The sequence below is a fragment of the Anolis carolinensis genome, chromosome 6 (assembly GCF_035594765.1).
Source record: "Anolis carolinensis isolate JA03-04 chromosome 6, rAnoCar3.1.pri, whole genome shotgun sequence".
Classification (NCBI taxonomy): domain Eukaryota; kingdom Metazoa; phylum Chordata; class Lepidosauria; order Squamata; family Dactyloidae; genus Anolis; species Anolis carolinensis.
The window spans coordinates 73,508,224-73,535,563 of NC_085846.1; the positions used below are offsets into that span (position 1 = coordinate 73,508,224).

A 27,340-nucleotide genomic window follows, 5' to 3' on the forward strand; every position below is an offset into this window, starting at 1 on the left:
TTAATGTTCTTGGCTGTCTTACACACAAACCTTCAAACTTGAATGTTTGAAAGTCTAACAAATTGCAAATATCTTTAAGAAGGAAAAAAGGTTCTTTTTTCAAATTAGTAAGATTGCAAAATGGAAACAAAATTGCTTATGTTGTGTTTTACAATATATGCTACCATAGCACAATTCTTACAGAAATTCTTTCAATAGCAATATAGTTGGTATCATTAACATATGTATTTACCATTTTGTAAATGTCAGTAACGTATTATTTTAAAATACCAGACTCTCAGAAATAAACACGTTCTATGCCCATTTGATTCTGCTGCTTTCTCCATCTCTTCTATTAACAACTGCAGGACTTACACCAGTTGTTTTTTACAAAGTCTAACAATCATTGATTTGGAGGGATCCACATGTACCCCTGAGATCACCACTACACTGAAAACAGCTACAAATACATGCAAACATTTAAAGATTACTGAAGTAAATTAACTAAAAAAAGAATGATCTGTGTGATCTAATGGTCAAAAGAAATATTGAAATATCTAATGTACTCCACTGTTACTTTTCAATCATTTTCAATATCAACCAAGAAAGAAAAGTCCCAGTTTTGCATCAGTCTGCATATTGCAACTTGTAATATGTTTTCTATGCTAGCCTGATTTGTTATTTCAGTAATAATTTCATTGGCAATTATTTTATAGTAACCCTTTAAAACGATATAACATATTTGTCTCTCAACTGCATTGAAATACTGTATAGTCCAGTGTTCCTGATTCAATCAAAGCCAGGACATACAGACTTTTCTGATCTCTTGAGTAGCATTTTGTGATGTTTTTATTGGGCCAACTAAATTACACAAAATACACCAAGCAAGCTTTTGAAGCTCGACTAGCTACTTTATCAGGCAGAAAAAAGAAAAAGTGACAATGTTTATAATAATAATAATAATAATAATAATAATAATAATAATAATAATAATAATAATAATAACTTTATTTTTATACCCCGCCCCATCTCCCCGAAGGGACTTGGAGCGGCTTACATGGGGCCTGGCCCGATAAAACAAACAAATAACAGTAACAAAGCAATAAAACAATTATCCCAGTAAAAAACACCAACATCAATAAAAACAATCATTAAAATCAACAAGCAGGATACAGTGTTAAAAACAGGAGACTAATTCATAGATCCCAGGCGAAACGCAGAGTGTTACGAAATGGGAAAAGGAAATTTAGAGTTATAAGTCTACATTTTGTCTCATATAGTACGCAAAAGCTACAACTATTGCCCACATATTGCTGCTGCTGCTACTACTATGCTACTTTCTATATTCTATAGGCAATAACATTTCAAATCTTTTCGTATCAGCCCTGTCTAAGTATTCTGTGATCTGGCACAGTTCACAGAAAGTCTATAAGAGATCTTTAGTCTATGAAAGACCTTTAGGACTGCCTCTCACATTGCATACAACTTTTTTCTCTGCTATTAAAATGACCTGCAGGATTAGGGTGAAAAAATGTCAGTGATTCTAAGAGCAATACCAGATGGCACGGGCATTCTTTATTTCTTTACCTACACTTCTTTATTTGCTTTATAAAATATGACGGGCTGTGTGTAACTTTTGTGACACTGGTTGCATACAGCTTATTCCCTGCTCGATCTTATCTTCCTCTTTCTAGTTGCAAACTTTTCTCTTTCCCTGGCTTAGGGTGCATCTGCACTACACAATTAATGCAGCTTAACAGCACTTTCATGGATCAATGCTCAGAAATAATGGAATTTAGGGATTGAAGAGGCAATAGCACTCTTTTACCAAGGCCAAAGAGCTTGTAAAATGGCAACTCCTACATTAATTCTACAGTGTAGATGCACCCTTAGCAGAAACTAGTATCACCAGGAGCAGAAACCACCTGTAGTGGCTAAACACTGAGAAGGCATTGTGAGTGGACGGTCAAGGTATGATTCCACTCTCCACATTTATACACCTATTTTTAAAATAAAAACAGACGTCTCGCACTTTATGTTCAGGATTAAAGCTGGAAGAAAAACAACACAAACTCTGCGTTGTTGTTTTTTTAAGAATGACATATTAATAGTTCATGAGTAAATTAATGTATTATTAATACATTACTCTTAACATAATTAAATTTTAAAAATAAAACATCAACTAAAAATAGTCCCAAATTCCTCAAGAATATTTTTGAAATAACAAGAAATATTACTTTTCATACAAAAATTCTAATACTAAAGTCAATGTTGAAATGTCTAAAAGTCATATGTTTTTGCCTCTTGATACTCAAAAAAGGAACAATAGAGCAAGCATTAGGGGTGTGCATGGTGCCGTGAAAGGGCATTTTGGAGGAATGTTTGTGTAAATATTTTACCTGGTGGGTGTTTCAGTGAAGGGAGGGGATAACCTGACTCCCTTGAGTCCCCACAGGGAAAATTCAATCCCTCCCCAGCCCTATCTAACTTATTACTTCTGTACTCTACCTTACACCTTCTTTCCCACTCCCAAAAAAGGCCTTTCTTCTTCTCATTCACCTCTTTGGCTGACTCGTTTATCCCCCCCCCCCCCCCCCACCTTCTGGCTTGTATGTACTCCTGCCCCAGTTCACCTGGCCTGACAACAATGTAGAAATGCAAAAGCTTGGGAACCATCTTTGTTTTTATTAGTAAAAAAAACTTTTAAAAATTCTTATAAATTGTGGGATGTGTGGATCTTTATGAAAATTGGCAGGAATGATGCCCTGCTGCTGCTCCTATACTGTAACTGTGAAGAAATTCCAAGGGATCCCTTTTGGGTTTTTAGTAAGGGAAATTTTATTTCTAGAAACTTTAAGAATTTCCTAAAAATTAGTGGATGACCCAAATGTTCTGAAACTTTGTGGGCTTGCAGTGGTAAATGTGCCCTCTAAGTGTGGCCATGACAGAAAGGGGAGCCTTGGAAATCCCTCCATTGCTGCCAATGGGCCGGATCTTCCTGGAGCAAAAATGGAACTTCTGGCTGACAGATCAATAAATGGTATTTTACCCCTCCTGAATTTGGGCAGTTCCTGAAAAACCAGAGTAGGGGCACCAAAAAATCGGACACTGAAAATGGCACTGGGTTTACCCAAACTGCACACCCCTACCAACCATAAACATAGTTAATATTTAATAAATTGAGCAAGACATATTAAGTCCATGTTCACATCTTCCTCTTGCCAACTTCATATAAGGTCTGTAGCTAATGTCATCCCACTGTGTTTTACTCACAGACTGAAATCAATCATTACATCTATTTGAAGGCTTTCATTAAATGAGTGCTCCCCACCCTTTTACATAATTGAATCCACTTTCATTTGTTCTAACCACTGATATTTCCTTTTGGCTTGTAACCAGTATCTGCATATACAGAACTTAAGCTCACTAGAAGGGTGGCACATAACCTTTGGTTCTCCAGATGTCTGCTAAGATATTCTGTGAGTTGCAATCTAAAGTATCTGGGACCAAAGAAAAACAACCACTTTATTATACATGACCCTCCCTCTCAAGCAGCAGATTTCTTCTTTCACAAGAGAAATCTTCAGGCATATGACAAGAGGAAATTTTTGCATAAAGGACAGTACTTTAAGTGTTAAATTTTGCAAAAAGGATTGGCAGAAAAGAAGCAACTTAAGGTAGAAATGAATGAAGTAGACATGGACTGCTTTTGTGAATGGTCTCATCACTGAGCTTAAGCAGCATGAATCTTTTATCTTCCTTCCACTAACTACAGGCACTTGCACCTCACAAATCAACCTGTCTACAGAGGTCTCTGGCAATCTCTACCCTCTCAACTGTACTTTTATGTTCAAAGCAAATTCCCACAGAAAAGCAGATCCCTAATTACAGTGGGGTGCTGCTTCTGAGCATTTGTGGGTCACTCACCCAGCCATTTGAGTTGGATCTAATTGGCCATAGCAGAAGCAAAGCAAAGGAGACTACTGATTAAATGGTTGAGATATAAGCCTGGAGCATTTGCTAAGCAGGAAAACCAGAATCAGGACAAATCTCAGTAGAAGGCTATTCTGAAATACTGAGGACTAAAATCAATGAGTTTCATTGTCCTCTTTATGAATGATGCTGTTGCTAATACAGTAATTTCAACTTTATTCCTAAAGAAAAGGCTGAAATGCTGATTTTAAACCATGCATTTCATAATATATATACACAACACTAAGAAGTACTTCAGTTGTGATTCAAAGCATGTTGAGAGACCTGACCTATCATATTAACCATACCATCTTCTTTCACATAGGCATTTCATCTCTGTATATGACAAAAATCTCCCTAGCTATACCTATGTGGGACCTGGTATTGTATCACTGTGTCATTGTAAGACTCTGGGGATGAGGACAATCCTCCAGCACAGCCTGTGAAATGGCAGGCTCAGGACTCACCTGAGACCCATCAAATGTAGGCACTGGGTCGAAAAGAGAGCAGAAGAAAAACATTCATTGATACTTCTTGCCGAGCAAAAGAAGACACTCTTTTAATCAAGGATTGCTGGCTGCAGCCAATTTAAGAAAATGCTTTGATCCACATCCTCTGTTTGAAGCAACTGTCATATTTCTGGGTCTGCCATGGTGTTCCAGTGGCTACCTGAAACCCTGACTTTTGGACTAGGTAATGACCCTGACTCTTGGGCTGCTTTTTTTTACTTCTCTGTTGCATACCCCTGTCACAAGGAAACCCTTCCAGGCACATTTGTTTCTAGATACTTTATTTGATTTATTGCCTTTACCTTATCCAGCATTATCTGGAATTGTTTCCTCTCTAACAACTATCTCTCTGTGTCCAAAACCTTAAATCAGGACACACTGAGGTACTGATATGGAGATGTGAAGAATCTCACCACTGCCATGATGCTAGTCATGACCATCTTTCTCAACATGAATTGACAGCAGGCCAAGGACTCTCCAATTTCCTCAAAAAAATCTTACCTTCACTATAAGAACAAGATGCCCGTTTTAAAAAGCTCTGTTTCTTCCATTTATAGAAAAATATAGTTTTCACAAAGCCTCTGTATCTGTGCAAAACTAATCCCTTTTCCTCTTTCTATGTAGCTAAGCACACACAAACAATAAACACAACAGATCATGCCAAATGATTACCAGACACACAAAGAACCCACCCAGCACTTCTACTTTAAGGCAACATATCACATTTTCCAATACTACATGTTTTACAAAAATGTGCAGGAAAAAAACACTCCATAACAAACAAAATCTTGAATCCCATCACTCCACAGTGGGTCACATTTAAAAAACATTTATGTGCTAGTGCACATCTCAAAAGAACATGGAGAAAATGCATTTTTCAACAGTTGTTGAGCTGTGGTTATTGCAGATTCTAGAACCAGTTTGAGGCCACCTTCCATAGTTAATACAATCACCTTTGTGGCCTTGAACCTGTTCCAGAAATGTCAATCCAATTATCGGCACAGTGAAAATGGTTTCTGGCAAACCGGTTCCAAACTAACTTAAATGTTCATTGTAGATATGCCCTAAGTCTGCTGTGGATAAACTCATCTGAAGAGAGACCACTTAGCAAGGTTATATGGAGCTCCTGAGAAATATTAACTAAAATAATAATTTAAATATAATTAGTTATCTGATTTAATGTTTGAAAAAGTAGTTGTTGTTAAGAACAAGTGTTACCATAATTTATCCATGTGTTTGCTATTCAATATTACAATAACAGATAGACTGCATTTACACAATCAAAGACCCAGATAGTACCAATTCCTTTTGGATAGATTAGACAGGACAATAAGTAAACGGTCTAGATATTATTTGTCACTAAGAAATTGGTTTAAGGATAATCCTGTTACTTCTTAAACTACTCAAACTAGATCCGGGTGTCAGATATCAGACACACCTGCTGTGTTAAAAGAAAGCACAACATAGGGAACTTCTAAACAGGCCCTATATCCCAGGATCTCATCTCAAATTTTCTGTTTATTCCAGATTATCAGGCAATGTGGGCTCATGCAATCCAGTTTAAAGAAGAAGGCCTGGGCTGAGAGCCTAGGATATAGGGCCTGTCGGGGAGGTCCCATAATTGAGTAGGTGTAAGATCTTACCCAACCATTGCCACACACAATAAAAGTATTTCTCCATCATTTCAGTTTGCACACTCAGAGGTGAATGCTTTTGGGCAACCTAGTTTAGACATAGGGCTTCCCCATATACTTGTATAGCTTCCCATCAGTTGAGAACAGTCACGGTTAACATGGTAATCAGCAAGCCATCAGAATGCTTTGTTGCAAGTATGAAAACCCTGTACTAGATCTGACCCTTATTTAGTCAAAATACAAACAAACTGTTGATACAAAAATCTATTTTCTTTATCTGTCTAGATGGCCCGAGGCAGCTTTCATATCATAGAGGTATATTTTTTTCTGCACTGGGTTCGAATTGTAAAGACATTATTCCATGTGCTGAAGCTTATTTTCCTCGTAAATTCAGCATTTTGGAGGCTCTTTTAAAGGCTGAACTGAAATACAGGACACAATGTAGTGCCTGAATATTCACCTAGAACTCTGGAAATTAAGTTCAAATCCTCAGACACCCCACTAATATTGCAGCTACAAGCTACCATTGAAAGTGAATGACTAAACAATATCTGTCTTCAAAGAGGCGGATAAAAAGGGAGAGAATTATTCAGAACTAAAATGGCAATGAACTCAGGGTTATTCCTAATATACAGAAACAGTAATGAAATAATTGCATAGTTTGTTCTAATCTCAGATTATCAAATATGTATTTAGCACTTAACTTCCAATGGGCCAATGTTTAAGGGCTAAGTCAAAATCTGATTACTGATTTCCCATAAACCCAAATCTATTCAGACATTCACGTGTCTCTTGATATATCCATTCAATGGTATATTTTGAATATTAAATACTTAGTTGGAATTTTGCAGTTCAAAATGAATTATATAACCACTTTTGAACCTCTGATAAGTTTGACCAGGCCAGCTATTTCCCATGTTTTTAAATAAATGAATTGTCATTATTGACTTAGAGATAATCTAGATTGGCCTTGTATTATGTAAATTATGCATATTCCATTGAGTTTGTTTTCATGCAACACTTACTTCATTTTCTCTCAACAATATTACTTTTCAAATTTTATTCTAAGCCATTGTAAAATATATGAACTAAATATTACAAAGTAAAAAAAGGAGAGGGGAAAATTGGATGAGGGAAACATCCTAGAAAGATGCGCAGCATGTGATATACAGAAGCCGCTCGCTCTAATATTTTCTTATGTATCTACTGTTGCTTATTTAGTACCTCTCGGTTAATAATTAATTTCCTATCCTGTGTTATTCTTCCAAGTTACAAGGTATCACAGACATTGGCAATTATCCTAGAGCAAACTTTCTCTGTTAATAAAAAATAATCCCCATATGAAATGTTTCTATGTTTGTGAAACCAGAGATATTTGTTCTTCCAATAAGGACCTATTGCACAAACGGTCACAGTAAGAAAATGGAGCATGGGAATGGGAGCCAAGAATAGCTACACTGTAAACTTCTGAAGAGCTCTGATTCTATCAGTACAAGCTCTGATTCTATCATGCACCAATGCAACCACCATTTTCATTATCTCGTTGTGTAAAACAAGTTTCCTTAACACACACTAGAGCTTCATCAAACATTTGTGAGGTTTATATTTTATAGAAATGCTTCTTAGGGTTTCTGATGTGAAGGAACAGTATTGTTTATCTAGTGCTAGGCATCTTCTTTGGGAAATCAATCTACGATGGCTGCCAATGGATCATGGACTGTCACTGGTCAATGGACCACCACTTTTGGTAGCAGTTTTATAACATGATCTGAAGGTGACATTTTAGAGAATTTTACACAATCTCTTTGGGGATATCAGAACATTTTTTTAAGTGAGCAAGAATCTTTACCGGAGGAGGTGACAAGACTGCCATTGGTTATAAATAAAGGGTTATTCTCCATCTATTTTCCATAATACTTATCAAGAGAAAGAGATTTACAGATGCTTTCTTCACAATTATTCTACTATGTAATTCTATATATATATCTATTTAGCAATAAGACCCACTAGGTTCAGTGGGACTTTTGCCCAAGCATGTATAAGATTGTAATCACTAACAGCTCAAGTTATTTTTGCATCTAAGGGCGAAGAGCAAAATATCCCTCCACAAACATACACAGTCAGAGGAAGAGTGGAATGGTAGTTGAAATGCCTGATGGAACAGTGTTCTCTACCACACCTGAGACTGCAAGATAGCTTTGTGTCAGGTTGTATGCTATAATCATTTTGTGCTCCAGCAAATGAAAATAGAGTATTTAGAAAGAAGAGCCTGGAAATTACTGCTGCTGCTCTCACCCACATCAGCACCTGGTGCCTCAAGCAGCTACTTTATTCTGTGAAATAGTAAGAAGAGGTCTGACTATAGCTATACCAGTAACTTTAAGAGAGTTAAACTTCAGCCATGAAGAAAAGCATTCACCATATGCTATCCAAAATATCATTTTTGTTATTTTTTCATAAGAATTTTCCCAACTTTATCATATTCTGAGGGAAACAACCAAAGGGGTGTTTTTTAATAGAAATGTGGAAGAAACCAAAGCATAGGGTTTAGTACATAACTTGTAGAAGTCTGAATATATCTTTTTTTAAACCTTTGGATGCTGAATTGGGATTGCCACCTGTTTAACAGGAGAAATCAATTTAAGCTTTGGTTCCACTAAGGGGGGAAATACCAGTACCAAAATATGGAAATAGTATATCTGAGGTTTCAAATTTGAATATAAAAAGAAGGAAAAATGAGAGATATTTGAAGCCCTGCTGGGGACTGTTTTCACCTACAGCAATCACCTCAAGAAAGGCAATCTCTTCAAGTCAATGAAAACTGATCCACTCTTCTCTTAGAAAAAGAGAAGAAGAAGCAAGCAGAGCTCTGCCTTTTGCAGTTTTCAACTTTCTAGAAAGGCAAATACAGCAATAGGATGAACCTGACCTGTTCCTTCTGTTGCCAAGGGAACTATAAATCGTTTTCACTATAGGATGCTGATCTGGGTCATCTTTCCTTAACTGACTATGCAGCACCAACTATAAAGAAGGTGATCTGCAATGATATGGAAATATGTGCTCTACCTCATATCTTGTAGAATCATATGGCAGTGCAGATGGGGGCCCCACTCTCATGATGGTATGCACACAAACTGGTAAAGTTACTGTTTTGTGGATTTGTACCTGGTTTGTGGAGTATATCTAAAAGGAAGTGGTTCTTTGTCATTCTGAAATGCAGTGAGGTGCCACGGGTTTCAGTCCTCAGACCAATGATGTTCAACTTCCTTACAAAATTATTTGAATGAAGAAAAAGAAGGTATGCTCATTGAATCTGCATATGACACCAACATACAGAATGCCTCAGAAGACAGAATCTGGATTCAAGATGACCTTGATAGATTGGAAATCTAGATCAGCATTAACTAAAAGTATTTCATCAGATATAAAGATTATGTACTACATTTGGGTGATAAAAGCCAGATGAAGATAGTAAGAGCTATTCAACAGTAGCACAGATTTCCTTAAAGGTTGATGGACTCTCCTTCCTTTCTGATTTTTCAAGTAGAAATTAAATGTTGACTTCTCAGGAGTGCCAAGGTGTTAAATTAGATGGCCCTTGTGGTTGCTAAGAAGACCAAAATCCACTGCTTGTGGTGATATGAAAATAAGCAAACAAACTCAATGTATATACAAAAGACAGGACTGTCCCAATCGTATATAAGTAGCAATCAGCGGTTCTTCTCTTGAAGTATAGGACAAGTTTTTGTGGTTGCTTCCAGTTTTATACTGCAGTTCTATTCTTCTTTCAATTATTTAGGCCTGCATATTCCTCAAAACATTAAAAGTTCATTGTTGCCATCCATTATCAGACTATACTGTAAGACTAAAGGCACAGGATAACCATTTGTCCCATCAGTACTTCTTGTATCATAATACTCTTACTTAATCACTTTTGGGATTGAATATAATACACACTCCCCTATTTAAATAAGCAGATAGATGCCTTAAGAGCCAGATTTGAGATATTGTGAAAAGGTAGGAAGAACAGCTTTAAGTTCTTTAATTATTGTTGTTGCATTTTTACTACCAGAGACAAAGCTGCTTATTTGATTTTCTTCATCAAGTACCAAAACATGTTGGTTGGCTTTAAGCAAGATGTACCATAATTCTGAGAGATGCACCATTCTGACTCAAGCAGAGTAGGTTTGGCTAAATTGCTAGGATAAACAATTGATTCATTTACAAAAGAAAAGAATGAATCAGTGCTGTGCTTCTCATTGTAACTTCTGGCTTGGGATCCAATATCTATAAGCAAATATAAAAAAGCGATGCGGGGGGGGGGGGGGGGCAAGGAAGAGGCTGAAGAGCAGGGCAATTAAATTCTAAAGTTAATAAGAATCTGAATGCTTCAAATTGTTCCCTTTTAGCAGATTATCATTCTCACCCCATCCGGCACTCTTCTGGATTATTCATTTTAAAATCCAACATGTTTATAAAAAATGCATACTGGTCTATTCCCACATGTAGAATTCCCCAAGACATACTCGCTAACATTCAAATTTGTAGTTTAATGTGTGCATTAGTCTTCATTAAATATGAAATCGTGCTCTTGATTTGTAGACAGAATAAAAGAGCTCTCACTTCCCTATATAATTTTAAATATTTCATTATTTGTTGAAAGGTGGAACAAGAGAGATCACCAAAGCACAGCAAAATTTCAAGACATTTTCCATCAGGCATATTCAAAATAAAGCAGCACAGATTTGAACAAAGGACTACAGATGGAGGCTATGACCCTTTAAAAATGAATCATGTGATTCATTGGTAGAGTGTCTGGTCAGGAGCATCTCAGACTCTGAGAGTTTAGTATCAGACCAGAAACCCAAGAAAAGTGCCCAATCCTCTCACAACAACAGGGCCTGATTATGTCCATTGAACAAGATACAATAAGCATCAACCACTGTTGCTTAGTGCACATAATTCAGATATTCAGATAAATAATATAAAACAAATGATCCAAAGGAAGGAGGGAAAGTGAAGAAATTTCTGAAGAAACCTGCAGCACATAATTAAAAAACTTTTTTTCAGGAAGTGTTGTCACTTTGAAGATGTCTCACCCTGTCCTATCCAGGGCCTGAGCTTACATATTCCTCAAAAGATCTAGAAAACCTGTACACAAGAAACTATTTCCAACTTTCCTCACCACTGGCTTTTCTGGAAAGGGCTGCTGGAAGTTCCAATCCTAAAGCGTCTGGACACCAACACAGTTACCACTCCTGTTATAACAACTTGGTACTCCACTGGACTCCAGTAGGATTCAAAAGAATTGCTTTGTTGGTTTCAACAGTGAGGACAAAATGCATACTGACAGGTAAACCAAATTCAGGGATCGTAAATAGCAAATATAATAAATCCTTATGAAGTACACACAGGAAAAGGATGATTTCCAGTCCCTACTTTCCATCTAGGTCCATTAGGGAATGAGATTGGTGGGAGGATTATAACATGTTCAATAATCTAACAGGCTACTCAACACAATAGTACAGCACATGCCAAACAATGAGTATCACTAAGACTGCAGTACTAAACACACTTACAAGAGCCCACTGAATTTAGTAATGATTATTTCTCAGTAAATACGCTTTAGATTCCTATACGAATGATTTTAAACTAAACAAAAACAAAGAAAATAAAGTCCCATGCAGCTGGAGGAGGGAAGTGGCTTTGCCCCCTCCCACAGAAAGAGAGTTCTAGAAGGGACAGGGTTTCTAGGAAGCAGCCTGCCTCCTAGATCACTCACTTTCTGGACGTCGGCCCACCTGCCTGCCGCTAACAGTATAGCAGAAGTGTGGTCGCTTAGATGGGCCGGGTAGGAATTTTTTCCCTCCTATGTTCTGGGAAGGTTTTTCACCTACCCTATACTGTGCAGAGTGATAAATTGGGAGGTGTTGGTCATATAAGCAGAATGCTTAGGGGAATCTCTTATTTTGGTGTGCACCACAAGGCACCTCAGTTTTGGTGTTGGCCAGAGGCATGAATCCTTACTTAGGGTTTATACAGTCCTGGCAAGGGTGAACGATTATGGCCTTGGAATGAGAGACATTGACCTCATTTGTTTCGGAGGCAACACTCTCCACCACATTCCCCTTTAGGTCATCCAGGTTTAGTTATGCTGGGGACCTGGTGCTTCGCCCTATATTCAGTTAAAAGGATGGTCGGGCAGGACCACCTATATTGGCTTATGCCTTACCAAATTTATAGATGGATATTGAGATTTTTGGCCAAATCAAAAGTTAAATAGGTAACTATCAATAAAGTTGCCCAGTTTTAAACCCAAGTCTACTTGTCTTGTCTCATTATTTCGGAGGGTTGGAGAGCAAAATAAGCAGAAATGCCCCCAGGTTAAAGAAATCACTAAAATCAAATCAAAGAGAAAATAGTTATTTGTCATTCACTTGAGATAAAAGCTACTATAAGAGAAATGGAAGAAGTATCTGTATAAACTGACTGTTTGGTTTCATGGACTTAAGAGGGGTGTGCAAAAGGATCTTCCCACACTGTGGGAGACAGTCAAACAACAAGTGTCATTTAGCCTACAATTCATTTAGCTGGCTGTACATTTCTCCAAAAACAGACTTTTTCTGCAAAAACATATGCCTAGATTATGAACATAAGAAGCCAGAAAACCACTGGGGTAAAACCTAAAGCAAGTAAGTAGACTGAAAGCAAATCCCCCAACTATCCCAGTTTTGAAGGGTCAGAGGACCCTAACCGACGGGAGGGTGAAAGCAAAGGGAACCGTCCTTCTTCGTTCCCTACTATCTTTCTCTGTCTTCTAGGATGGCCAGCCATTCCACGTCCTTTCCCCGTCACCTGCCCATCTTTCCCTGTTTAAAAAGCTGAAGACAGGTTTAGGGCTCAGTTCCCATGCACAATGGAAACAGAGACCCACACAGTCCCACTACAAGTTCCCTTACATCATGTGATGGCCTCCGTGGGGCTCAGTTTCTGCAGAGCACGGAAACAGAACCCTAAAGTCATCTGATGAGGTCTAAATTAATCCTCTGCCATCACATTTTGGGTAGCTTTTATAATGTCCCAGTTTTCTCTCTTTCCCATGTTCCTCCTTTGTCCTCTACCTACTTTAGTTACTGCAAGCTGAATTCAAAGAGGAGAAACAGAGCCTTCCTTATAGACTCAGGCAAAAACAAACTCCAACAGCATCTCATAGCTTGTCTGCTTTCACCCTATTGATTACAGTTTAATGTTGATTGGTGATATGCATCCTGGTTTTCACCTGTTAAATGTTGAAAATTATTTCATTTCACATCAGGTCTATCTGCAAGGCATCACCTAAGGCAGTGTTTCTCAACCTGTGGGTCCCCAGGTGTTTTGGCCTTAAACTCCCTGAAATCCTAACAGCTGGTAAACTGGCTGAGGCCCACTTCACATTTTACTAACAAGTCTTAAATACATTTATCTGCCAGTTTATTTAAAGTAACAGCCTGATTAGCTGCCTACCAACCAATAGATAATGTGTGTGTGTATATATATATTGCACAAAGAGAAATAAACTAAATTACAGTTTATTAAAATGCAAAAAATCCAAGTGAATTCATCAACAAATCCCACATATTGAAACCTTAACAGTCTGACTTGAACCTAAAATTTAGGGTAAACAACGTAAAATATAAATGAAGATAATAACTATATTATAGCAAAATCTTTCACTATTTCACATGTAATGTTTAAGCAGTTTGGCGACAAAAAGTTGTGTATTCTCACATTATGTGAAAACATTCTTTTCTCCCACTAGAGATACCTAAGAGTCTTAAAATCCACAGAGAGGGTTTCTGTCAGTCCTGCCATCATTTCAATCTTGTATAGTAAGGATGTAGGAAAAAGTCTTCTCAGTGGTTGCTTCAGTCCTCTAGAGCAGTTATTTTCAACCTGTGGGTCCCCAGGTGTTTTGGCCTACAACTCCCAGAAATCCCAGCCAGTTTACCAGCTGTTAGGCCAAAACATCTGGGGACCCACAGGTTGAGAATCACTGCTCTAGAACTTCCTTCCATGGACAGCTATGTTGGCCACTTCCCTCTTCTCTTATCATTGGCATGCAAATACTTTTTTGTTCATGCAGGCTTTTGATGTGTGAATAAAACATGAATTGTGAAGCAGCACTGTGCATCCTGAAAACATGGTATATGTGTCTACAGAATAACACAGTCAAGAATATGGCTAAATAAAAGCTAATGTTATGGCAAATCTCCTGTTCTCCTTTGTTATTCACATGCACTGTAGGTAAAAGTTTGTCTTGGATTGTCAGTGATTATCAGAATGTGACAAATTTCATGTATCTATTAAATAACCACAACAGGCAAAAATGGCTACATTTTGCAGTTACAGACTTACCAAAATTACACATTTTGGTGGTTGTTATTCATGTTTTAAAATATATTATCTAAGTATTTAAGAGATGTAAAGATTGTCAAACCAATGGGTGTCTCCAAACATGACTTCTAAGACATTGATGAAAGATGGTGCAGGATCAGGTTACAATTAAAGAAGTTCTGACTCCCAAATCTCCATTGTAATGACAGTAAGGTTATTTCATTTTGCTTTTTAATGTTATGCATCTTTATTTCTCTCAAGCAAATGCCTATTGAATATTACACAATTTACGTACATCCATAATCTTTTTCTTTCTTTTTTTTTGGAAAATGTATTTATACAGGGTGTTTGAAAAAGAATTCCCTAGTTTTAAGTATAATTACATTAAAATTAGAAAGTTATTTTGCAAACACCCTGTATATACAGTCTGGGTTCACAATTATTTACTCTAAATATGCCAGCACAGAAAAATGATGCTCTATGAACAAAGAAATGTTTGGTTCACAATCAAGAGAAAGAAAAGTTCAACAGTTTTCTTATATAAATTTTAATTATTCTAGAATGAGGTCATTTCTGAATGTTGCAACATAAAAAATCCTACAGTAACACTGATAAAATATGTCACAGAAAAACGTATTCCTGGAGTATCGGTACAAGAGAACAAATACTGAAATTTGATACTTTCTGTAAAGCATTAGTGTGTTCTCTCAGCATGACAATAGCTGTTCAAAATATGCATTTAAGCAGATCTCACCTAACATAATCTTATCAATAGAATTTTATTTGAAATTAAATTTAATAATTGAATTCACATTTTACATCCCACAGCAGAGTCAATCCAGCTTTCTTGCAGGCATAGACACATTGCTAAATTATCCAAGAAACTCATCATCATGTGGAAAGAATTTTAAAATGGGCATAAATTATCATTCTATATAGATTGAACTGAACAAAAGAAAACTACATTTCTAAGAACAGATTTCAAACAAAGCAACAATTGAAAACCTACACAATATATGGTTTTATTAGATTGATTACAGTCCAGAGGTAGTCTGGCTTGTCTCAACCTTCCCTTATTTTGCAGGACAAGAGAAGCAACAAAAAGCAAGAGTCTTATTAAGTACCTGATGACCACATGGTCCCTAAACAGACTTCAACTTGGTGAGTCAAAGTTTGGCCATTAATGTAACTGAAAGTTGCAAATGGATCTTCAGTCTCCCTGTTTCTTCTCTAACATCCCTTTCCACAGAAACATTTAGAAAGAGCCCCTTAGCATTATGATTAATGTGATGTCAATTGGATAAAAACAACTTAAATATTTGTTCAGTTCAAAAGATCCAATGAACATCTGTAGAATTAATGCAGTTTGACACCATTTTAAATGCCATGGCTCAATGCTATGGAATCCTGGGATTTGCAGTTTGGTGAGCCACCAGCACTCTGTGGCAGAGAAGGCTAAAGACCTTGACAAACTGCAACATTCGTGATTTCATAACAGTGACCTATGACACGTCCTGACCAGGATGAAATCGTTGTCTAGAAGTGGCCTGAGTTGTCAGAGAAATACTTTAAAACAACATGAAGATAGTAGAACAGAATATATCAGTAAGTAAATCTTTCCCAGCATGTTTGACTCGGGATATTTTGCTACTGAAAGTAAAAGACAAGATGGGTCTTTGCCACTTGGTTGACAGTTTACCAAGCTAGTTTCCGACAATCCTCATAACTAAATTGCATTATAATTAACATTTGTTTGAGCTGTAATCCTGATTTAAACTACCTTTAGTAAACCCATAAATGATGAGAGGGAAAATACTGCATGGTATCCAGGCATGGGAAAACTTTGGTTCTCCAGGTGTTTAGACTTCAACTCTCACAATTCCTAACAGCTGGTAAGTCCAAAACACCTGGAGGGCCAAAGTTTACCTATGCCTTGCTGCAGCTTCAAGCACTGATATGGGTGCTGAAATAAACAGTATAATTGTACTATAGGCCCACAGATTGTAGGATTATTGTTGTTTTCTTAAGCACATTCTTGTTTTTAAAGACTGAAGGAGTCAAATGTTTTTAAAGTAACCACGAGTATCTATTTTAGTTGCTTTCAAGGAAAAATGAGGCTAAAGAGTTGCTATTTACAAACTGCAGCTATAATACTAACTAGCTATAGTTTGGAGCTGTAATGATAATTTATTACAAGCAGGAGCCAGGAAGCTCATATATTCTATGGGGGCATCTAGAATTGATGCAGTTTGACACCACTCTAAACTCCCGTGCGTCAATACTATGGAATCCTTGCATTTGTAGTTTGGTAAGAAACCAGCACTCTTTGGCAGAGAAGACTAAAAGATCTTGTAAAGCTACATCTCCCATTATTCCATTGTATTGAGCCATGGCAGTTGCATTAATTCTACAGTATAGATGCACCCTAAAAAGTACAGATCAGATTGCATGACATACAAACTCTGGTTTCAACAACTTATCACTGATTTGCCCTCTCACAGCATCAGCTTCTTGAGGTCTCTGTCTCATTGCCCAATGGTAGGTTGGTCCTTCTTACCAGCAAGGGAAAGTCCAAAACTAGACCAGCTACTTCCATTGTATGAAGCTCATGTAATGTGTTTTACATATTAGAAGTGTTCTTGGTAGTTGATCAAAACTCTACAATGCCAGTAAAGATTTGTCTGCTCAGAAGTGAGCCCCAATGAGTTCAGCGAGCCTTATTTTCAGGTACACAAGAACAGGATTGCAGCCTTGCTATTTTATTGTTTCATACACTATGTTAATCCCTCTGTGAACTCTGTGAAAAATCAAACAAGACAAGAGACAGAGAAATGTCTAACAATATTGCCTAGCAGTACTGAGACAACAGAACATTTCTCCTAATTACATTATCTTTTAACCTAGCCATCAAAGTCATTTGCTGCCTACCAGAGTTCTTTTCTTTATTTCTAAGCCTTTAGCCCATCTCACTTTTTGCTCAGTCTCTTTTTGTGTCAAGAGCTATGTGATGGTTGAATGCTCACTTTGCATTTCTAACATGTTATTCAGCAGAGACTGTGAGAGTTAAAAGAGCAAGAGTGAATACTAGACAAATACAACCTAATGGCATAATTCACTTTTATATATCCAGCATAAGAAAAAGACTGACATTAACATAGTATACCATCTTAATAGGACATGTTGGCTAATATGGATATTTTTTAATTTATTTGAAATTTATTTGTAATTTGTATATATAATTTCTGAAAGCAATATGGAAAAAATTAATGCAGACAAACCTGGAGGCAAGAAGGTTAATGATACAACAAAATTGGTCAAGTACTGCTAGCTCTTGTAGATTAAAAGCCTATTGAAATTGAATGAACTTTGAATGCTAAATAAAGTGATACTGAGATGTCTACCACAATAATAACAATAACAATAATAGTACCACCAATGAAAAAGCCCTGCCACTAAAATGCACTCACACAATACTCAGATACCATATGTCACCTACACCCAAGCCCGTCATAAGTTTCTTAATCTCTATACTGGTCTTATAGAAGGCAGCCAAAGGGAATCAGGTTATCAAAAAAATATTTCAGACCCCATTTTTAGTCTATAAAAATCTGGAAATGAAAGTTTTTCAAAAAAAATCAATTTGAATTTAAAGTGAAAATTTCATCTACTTTATTTAGAGTCAAAATAAACCTCACCACACAATTTCAAGTTCATTATTTCCCTCATCTAGCATGTGTGCCTAAAGAAAAAGGCTTCCATGTTCTTGTTAGCACATGTCAAGAGTGGAATCATACACTCCAACAAATGTTTTTGGACTTCAACTCCCAGTATCTCGCACCACTGGTAATGCTGTTCGTATTTAATGTTCAACTACATATGGAAGGGTGAATGATTCCAACCACTATTCTCCATGTACAACCCAGGGGGCAATACTATGTCAAGTATATCACACCTTCTAGCTGAAATGAAAATGCCACAAAACAACATCTACTCTTTGAATGTTTACCTTCAGATGGTTTGCATTGTTCAATCTGACAGCAAAATCACATGTTTATAGATTACATAAGATTGGGCTCTGGGGAAAATGGAAGGAAAAAGGAAGAGGGGCTGACCATGGGCAAGACGGATGGATGGTATCCTTGAAATGACTGGCTTGAAATGACTATCCTTGAAATGACTGGTGGTGGCAACGGCCAACGGAGCTCTGGCATGGGCTGGTCCATGAGGTCATGAAGAGTCAGAAGCAATCCTCTCTATTCTCTTGGTACTGGACAGGAATATTACAAAAGCTCTTATTCACAAATGCTTTTGATATTGATGTATTTAATCATGCCCAGCTGCAGTTATGAGAACGCTTACAAAACAACTTAATGAAAATCTCAAAGAAAATGCTCAGGAATCCTTTCCTACATTTTGTTCTTCCTCTCACTCTCTCCCATAATCATCATCATTATCATAGGGGGGAGAAATTAAAAACAAGTAAGTTGTTCTAGCCACTTTTGGAAAGGCAAAGAAGGCTACTAGCTACTAGCAAATTATGGATGAGTGCTGAACTTTCTTTTGAATGCAGATGTCAAAAACATTGGTCATCTGCAGCCAATTTCCCTGTTTTCCTATTTGTTCACCTGCCACTTTCTACTGTTCTCACATTCATTTGCTAACATGTCAAGCAGAAAGTGATATGGAAAACTACATCTTTGGAATGCTGCTATCAGTCAACATTGGCCAGAGATGGGCAACTTGAGCCAATCCAGAAGCCAAGCTCCTGTGAGACACACCATGAACTGTTGTTGTTGATGATAATGATATTTATATTGACTATATTTGTCCTTGCTTGTCCATGCAAATAAACACTAAAAATGGAAGGAGCTAAAAGTAATTAATGGTTTCAAAAGTAAAATCAAACAAGCACTTTTATTTTGGCCAACACAAGGCACATGAAGTCCAAATATCTTGTTTTACAAAAGAATTGTATCTTCCAAAATACAGTTCTCCTTGGGGCTGCAACAATAGAGATAACCAGAATTACAAAAACCAGATGAGACCACATATTGGTTCCATGACCAACTGTCTGACATGGTGTAAAGCAACTTCTTATATTCCTAGAGCTAAGGAAGAAAGTATGTCTCAGTACTTGTCAAAGTGAAGAAACTGGTAACTGGAGCTGCATCCAGAGAGCACATAATATCCTTGTTGCAATAAATCCACTAGTTGACAGTCTTAGGACAACTCATCTGTAACTTATGATCTATAAAGTCATACAGAGCCCAGGTCCAAGTTATCTGAAGGACAATACCACTCTGTATGAGACATCCCATGTTTTGAGATCTCCCGGGAAGGCTCTTATCTTTGTCCTACCACCTGCACATTTGGTGGGAACATGGGAGAACATGGTTCTTCCTGTGCTCTGAAAAGGTGGACACCCTTTATACTGCCATGCTATAGGCAGGTATGTTCCAACAAATCCTTGAGTGCTGACTACTCAGGGTGGAAGGATCTGTCATAACATGCCATATTATGTATGTATTTTCTAATGGTCATATGTTATCCGCTTTTAATTTTATTGATAGTTTAGCTTTTTTGGGAAGGGGGGATGTATTCAGCTGTATGTATGCATTGTTACTTTTGTAAGCTGCCTCAGATCCCAGACTGGGAAAAAGTCTGGGCCACAACAACAACAATTAGAGATGGAATTATCCATCTTGGGTAAACAGCTGTGAAATATTTAGTCCCCCAACAAAAGAAAACAGAAAGGAGGCAGCTAGCTTGTAGCTGCGATATGACCCTATCAGAAGTGTATGAAAGAGAGAGTTCACTGTGGATTCATATCCCTATGCTTTTCTTTTCCCTTGATGGATTTCAGATGTCTTTGAACAGGTGTGCATATCAACTTCAACTCCCACCTGGAAGCATAAGTGTCACAAATTAAGATTAAAATTAAGATTAAAACCTTTTTATTCAGGCAGGTTTTTAAAGAATAAAGTTTTTAAGATCAAGTCAGGGGGTGCAGTAGTTTTGACTTTAAATATGCTTTTAATCAGTTTTATGGATTTTAACTGCTTGTGGAGAGACAAAGCAGGGTATAAATAAACATAAACAAAATATTTACCCTAGTTGTTCAGTGTCAGTTACTGCAATACCCAGCATTGAACTCAAGATGGTCTTTCTAGACAGCTGTTCTCATCTGGTTTTCATGCAAATCAAAGCACATTTCTCCTGAGAGCTAATATCCCAAACTCAAAGAACTAAAAGGATCACAGCCCCATTTCCCTTCTCTGTTGATTACAAAATGTACAGAATAATACTTTAGCCTGATCCTTTTGAGCATTTAAAAATATATTACTGTTGATTCTTAAGTATGGTCCATGAGTAAAATACTACAACCCATTATAATTATGGGAATTTGCTATAGAAAGATTTTTATTCTCAGTATCTCCAGGACTAACCTGGAATGTGTGTATGCATGTATCTTTTCTGCAGTGACTAAAGCTGTTTGTGAAGTTTGTAAAATGTGGCCCTTTGACAGGAAAAGAGGGATGTAGCTGCTTGCAAACCAAATGGTGTCAGAATAACAGTCTGAAAGATGGACCAATGGGACATTTGGGAGTACGTAAATAGGCTGTACCCATTCTATTGAGGTGAGCACGCAAAAATTACACAAGTCAGTGAGAAGCAAGTGTGTCTCCCAGCTTTAAGGAGAAACACATTTCAAGCTTTCATATTACATTTCAAAACAACTGGCATTGAGCCAAGGTGAGATATTAATCCAAATATTTTACTACAATCAAAGGTCAATCCATTATTATCCAAACTTTTCAATAAAAGGATGCTGCTCTGCCAACTTGAGGAGGAAGGGGTAATACTACAATTTATCAACCCGAAGACTTAAGTGCATACCAACCACATTCCTAGAAATGATTTTTTTTCTCTATTTGCACATATTTGTCTCTGCTTTGGCTCTTGAAGCTCCAGCAAGACTTTTTGAGCCCTGGCATCAATCCAAGCTGCAGATGGTTTGAAATGCAGCCTGAAATCAGTGTGCTGTTGATGAAATACTCCTTACACCTGACCCCTACTTCACACCAGGCACAAAATATGAGCTGAACACTACCAGTCTAAAGAGCTTTGTCAGGCATCTTGGTATCTGCAACTCTTTCCTCAAGGCATTCAATACGGCCAGATGGTCAAAAGTGGGGAAATGCAGCAAAGTAAATAAGCACTTGATTAGTCAGAGAGAAAGGAAGAAAGGAGATGGTCTTGTGGTGGTTATTTGTTCAAAAATGATAATAATTTAAAAGGAGGAATTTTTGATTTCATAGAAGTCCACTAAATCACGTCAATTTAAGACCTGTATTTGTTTAAAAGGCATTTTTCTCCCCAAACCAAAAAAGACCTTTCAATATTCCATAGAGTATACATAGTTTAGCTCTTCTCATATAAAATCACATTTACTCCATCTGATTTTGTAGATATGCAAATGAGTCTATACACATCCATGTATATACATACAAAAACATACCCTTCCAGGAATGAGCAATTGTTCACCTTATCTTTTGAGGTCACAAAACTACTTTTCTCTTAGTTCCCAAAATGTATCATTTCAATATTAAATTGACTGCTTCATATATTTATGTGCAAACATTTTAGAAGCTACTGATTACCACCTCAACACTGCTGCACTGTTTATACTTTCTTTTCAAAGCTGAAAGTTGACAGCCAACAAAAGACAATAAAATACAAGACTTAGGGCTACATTAAAAATCTGGCAAAAGCAAATGACAGGTTAGAACAGAAAATTCCATACTGCTCAATCACCTATGAATCTACAATTAAAGTGGCATATTTCTTCAAACAATCCCACAATTGAAATACCATATCTAATATCTGTTTGTGGAGACCTATGATCTGTAACACACATTGATTAGGAATGCCCTCAAAAATAGTAACTCCTAAGTTTTAAAGGTCAGAATGGATCCTACCCTAATAACCTGCTTTGACAAAATAATTTCCAACATTTAAGTGTTAAATCCTTTGGTCTTATCCAACCAAATAAAATATTTCTTTCTTTTTGTTTTAGCAATGATATGAACAAGAGTTCAACAAAGATAGAGAATTCTTCACTTCCATTAATTATGAGAACAATAAAAAAGACCCACAGGAAAAATATTTGTATTTTTCGTATTGGGTTCACATCATGCAATAAATCACCCTCTTCCTGTGTGTCTAGTGGGCATCCCTTTTGGAATATGGTTTTGCAGTCTAAAGCCATACATTCCACCTTACAATGACAACAAAATATATTTACTGATTTCTGATTCACAACATGCCTGGGACACCTAGTCCTATTATGAAGGCTTGGCCACAAAATTAACAAATTAAATCAAGTAAAGTCAGACAGTGCCACGCTAGAATGTTTTCATTGCCTTGTTAAAAATACACAGAAAACAGAGGGCTGGTTTTCAAAATACATGCTCTTTTCATCCGTTTTCTCAAATGGTAAGTTTTAAAACATTTTTATATTCTGAGTGCTCAGTTCAAACAACATGCATTTCGTATTCAACAGCAGATCTATGATGTCTAGGTGATCCATCATATAACAATGGGATAAATATATAAAAGGAGCCTGACATTGTTTTTTTTTAGCAAATGCTGAAGTTCCATCTGAAGAGTTAGCTATACTTTTTAAAAAAATAGCTTAAATATATTAGAGGTGTATAGAAAAAAGAGCAATATAGAGAAAATATTAAAGATATGTTGTATTATGAGTGTTTTATGTGTTGCACATATCACCTGTAATAAGTCAATGTAATTTCTAATAACTAAATTGCCATTAAATTATCTGTTTATAAAATGGGAGTTAATATCACTGCTCTATTTCATTGAACTCATTGTGATATGAATGTGATGTTCCTAGAATGTCATTAGATAATATATTATTGTGGAGGTTTGTAACATAAATAAGTGACATTAATTAGTTACCCAAAATGTGAATCGGACAGAAATGATGATGCCAACTATTTCATTTTGAGCCCCAAAAGCAACTGGACAGCTTTAAGGTAACAAAATCCAGATGTTGCCTATATACACTGTTTTACACTCTTCAGCAACAGAATGCAAAATTGGGCATTCTGTAGAAGTGTATCTTCTACAAAACATGAAGATTTTTCTTCACATACGTATATGTCTGTGCGAGAGAGAAAACATTCACATAAATGAAGTAAGAAAAACTTAGGGCTCTCTGTATGCATATCTACATTATAGCATTAAACAGCATATAGCAATGCATGTGTGAATGTACTTGTCTAATCCAAATCCGGCAGGAAAATAAATAAAATCTAATTTCTACAAATTATATTTCTAAAACTAATAATCAGAAAAGTCCTGTTTGTGTTAAAGCATACAAAGCCTCCCTCAACCTTTGAAACTGCAATTTTAGTAACATTATTTTGGAAAAACCACCACTCAGATATGTAGTAAGAGAAACTGAGAAGATGTCCCCATGCAAGACACTATTGATATTTTTCACTCATTCACAAAAATAGATTTTCCCAAAAGCATATTTTCCTAAGTAGAGGCAAAGAGTTCTAAATAGCAAGACGAGCTTCATTTAAACCCCATGAGTAAAAATCGAGAAATGGCCAATGTGTCTCATCTGGTACTTCAGGCTATTGTTCTCTCTTATAAAAAAAATCCCCATGAATTGCTTTATGTCCTTGGCTTGCCAGGTTTTGAGGAATGCCATGTGTCTTAACCTTCTTCCTCCAAATAGTTAAAAGCTATATAAGCAATATAGCAGCCAAGCTAGCTACAGGCTGCTCCTGCTGAAGCAGCAGCAATACGTACTAAATGGCCACAGAGGTAAAATGCGATTTGAATCGACCTTGAGAAGAAGAAGGGGGAAATGTGAAAACAATTGTTCAAAAAGCTTAAAGGCTTTGATGTAGCACAAAGAAATCTTGCACAGCATAGTATACCAAACAAATTAATGCTACCCATAATATAAATGAAAGGAGAATCATCGCACAGAGAAGTGCTTGTGTCCTCTGGATTTGAGTATCATGCCTAGGTTACTGTTTTCCACTGCTAGTTCATTTATGTCATGGAAGAGCAGCTAATACATACAAAATGAAAAGTAATTCCCTAAGCAAAGGAAGTCAACTTAGTTGCAGAGAACAGTGTCAATCACGCCACACCCAAAATTAAAAGTACCATTCCGTTGTGGCCCCATCACAATGATAGATCTCAAGTGACTTATCAGACATAGGAGTAGAAGAGTTCACCCTCCTCCCCTATCCCACGTATGCTAAAAGTCAATATTCTGAAATAAAATTGTATAATAGTTTCACAGATGTGTTTCTGTGTGGTACAATATATAACAACCATTTTGGCAGGACGGGACAACAAAGCTTGGTTTTGAGAAAGTTCCTCAGTAGTGTTAAGTGGAAGAAAAGAAGAGCAGCTGTTTAGGAAAAGGAATCGCAAAGCACGATTTAATTCATTGTGGTGCATTACACTTCATTCTTAGTAGCAGATAAAGGCCTGATTTGCTATTTAAACATACACATTCACACTGTACAATACAATGCAAAAAAGAAGCCCTGCTTCTCCTTCCCTGTCCCCAAAGTAGTGAACACCTTTTTTTTCCAGAGTGTTTGAGTGCAACAGTGTGCAATCCCAATAGAGAACAATTTTTCAAAGTGCCTTGGCGGGTCAGCCTTAAACTCCATGGCTTTCCATGAGGTCATCTCCTTGACCTCCTTTGACCCTGGCTGGCTCTCACATATGTGTCACATTAAAGTTGGGGAGTGCCCACTGGGTCCCTCTGCAAAAGGGTTTACACACACACACACACACACACACACACACACGTCGCCTCTTGTCTGAAATGCCACAGACCCCATCACCTCCAAACTCCCTTCATCTGCCAGCCAGCCGCATGGCGACACTGTCCAGACAGATCGCCATCCTGGAGCACAATGTGGGCACCACTGCTTCGTTTTAATTAAAGCAACACACACACACACATTTATATGTGTGTGTGTTGCCATTTATTCGTTCAGTTGCTTCCGACTCTTCGTAACCTCATGGACCAGCCCATATATGTGTGTGTTTGTGCTTTATGTGTAGACACATATACACACATGCCATCTGAATCCCTCCCCCACCTTGAAGGGAGGGGGGGAGGAAAGCATGGCCAAATACAATTGCCACCCACCCTGCTTTGAATCCAGAAAACACAAGACAAGACCCATTCTGACCTTGCCCATTTCCATTCCCCCCTCCCTTCCCTCTTTGGCGAGGAGTTACACTCCTTGGTGAGGGAGGATTCAAAGAAGAGAAAGAGACACAGAGAGAAAGCTGGGCTATAATTGACGCCAGTCAAGCTATCCATCATCCCCTAAGTGCCTAATGCTCTGCTATTGACCCTGCTGGACAGCCCCGCTTCCGCCTTAGTACCTACCTTGGTTTGGAGATAATGAGGGTAGTAATAAGTGTACTGGGGGTACATTGGTTGCTGTTCCAAGCGTTTGCCCATGTAGCTGGAATCCGGAGCGCCGGTGCGGGGAAACTCGTTGACAGGGAGGAGTAACAGAAGCAGCAGCAGCAATGTTGCCCCCGGGCCTGCCTGCCTTCCTCCTTCCTTCCCTTCCCTTCCACCGAAACCAGGGCTCCTCCTGACAGTCCTGATGTGGAGAGAGAGAGAGAAAGAGAGTCCCCACTCTTTCCCCGACTACTATTACTTCTTCGCCTCCTTCTCCCAGTTCCACGAAATTAATGATTTCTCATATATATGACAATAATAACGCTGTGTTGGGGCTGTTGAAATCTTGAGGTGTGCTTCTTTTCTCCTCCTCGGCGGGATTTCCCCCCTCCCTCGCGCCTCGGTGAAGAAGGGAGGGGGGCGTCCTGTTGGAGGAAGGAGCAGGAAGGCAGGCGTGGAGAAGAGAGGAGATGGGGGGGGGGGCTCACTCCGGAATCGCCGCCGCTCTTCCCTCAGAGCCCCTCAGCCAAAGCAATGGGGGGAAGAGGAGGAGGAGGGAATGGGGAAGAGAACCAAACCGAAACGGGGAAGAAATTAAAAGGGGGTGAAGGGGGGGAAAGGGGAGGAAAGGCGCGTCTGGGCGGGCGCGGGGCTACTCCCGGCGCGGCATGGTGTCGGCAGGGCTCGCCTCGCCTTTCATTCAAACCCCCTCCTCCTCCTCCTCTTGTGGGTGGACCTAACCCTGGCAGAGAGAGGAGACTGTGCGTGTGTGTGTGAGAGAGAAAAAAAAGCCTCTCCCTCGAGGAGACGACGCAGTCCGGGAAGCTGCAGTGTTCCCTCAGAGAAGAAAAGGACGGGGAAGCCAACGCGGGAGGAGGGCTGGGCTGCCTCCTCGCCTGCCTCCCCGCCTGGCTGGCTGGCTGGTTTCCCCGGCCCCTCAGCCAAGGAAAGCCAAGGCGGGCTCAGGGCGACGCTCCCGAACGCGGGGCAAGGCGAGCGAGGGAGAGAGAGAAAGAAAGAGAGAGGAGGCGTCGCTGTTGCCAGTGCCTTTCTCAGCCTCCTCCTCCTGCCTTCCTTCCAGAGACTCCTCAAAGTTGCCCAGCCAAGAGGCACACACAAAAGAGAGGGGCCAAGGAAGCGAGCTGGGCAAAACAATACCCCAAACCCTTTCGCGCCTTTTTCATGTCCTTATGGGCATGGGAACGGCGCGAGGACGCTTTGTGCTCACCAAAGGCGCGAGGACACTTTGGGCTCACCAGGAGGGCGGGGGAACCAGCCTCCCTCCCTACGTGTGAGGTGTGTGTGCGTCTTCACCCACACATGACACCGCCTTCTCTTCGCGGTTTTTGTCTGTGTGTGTGTGTGTTCCCCCCCTCAAAGAACTGCTTTCT

At 38.4% G+C, this 27,340-nt stretch overlaps 1 protein-coding gene across 6 annotated transcripts in view; it reads right to left on the reverse strand.

Annotated features, from left to right (window-relative positions):
* Nucleotides 1-27,340, reverse strand: part of rbms3 (RNA binding motif single stranded interacting protein 3) — a 958,643-nt gene that overhangs the window by 583,924 nt on the left and 347,379 nt on the right. Inside the window, exon 1 of one of the 6 annotated variants that reach the window (XM_062958205.1) lies at nt 25,929-26,933. The exons of 4 other annotated variants lie outside the window; for them this stretch is intronic. In XM_062958205.1, coding sequence (XP_062814275.1) covers nt 25,929-26,003 — 75 coding nt within the window. In that variant the 5' untranslated portion in view covers nt 26,004-26,933. Of the gene's footprint in view, nt 1-25,928; nt 26,934-27,340 lie in introns of those variants that run through there. One more of the 6 variants, XM_062958206.1, reaches the window with a different exon arrangement.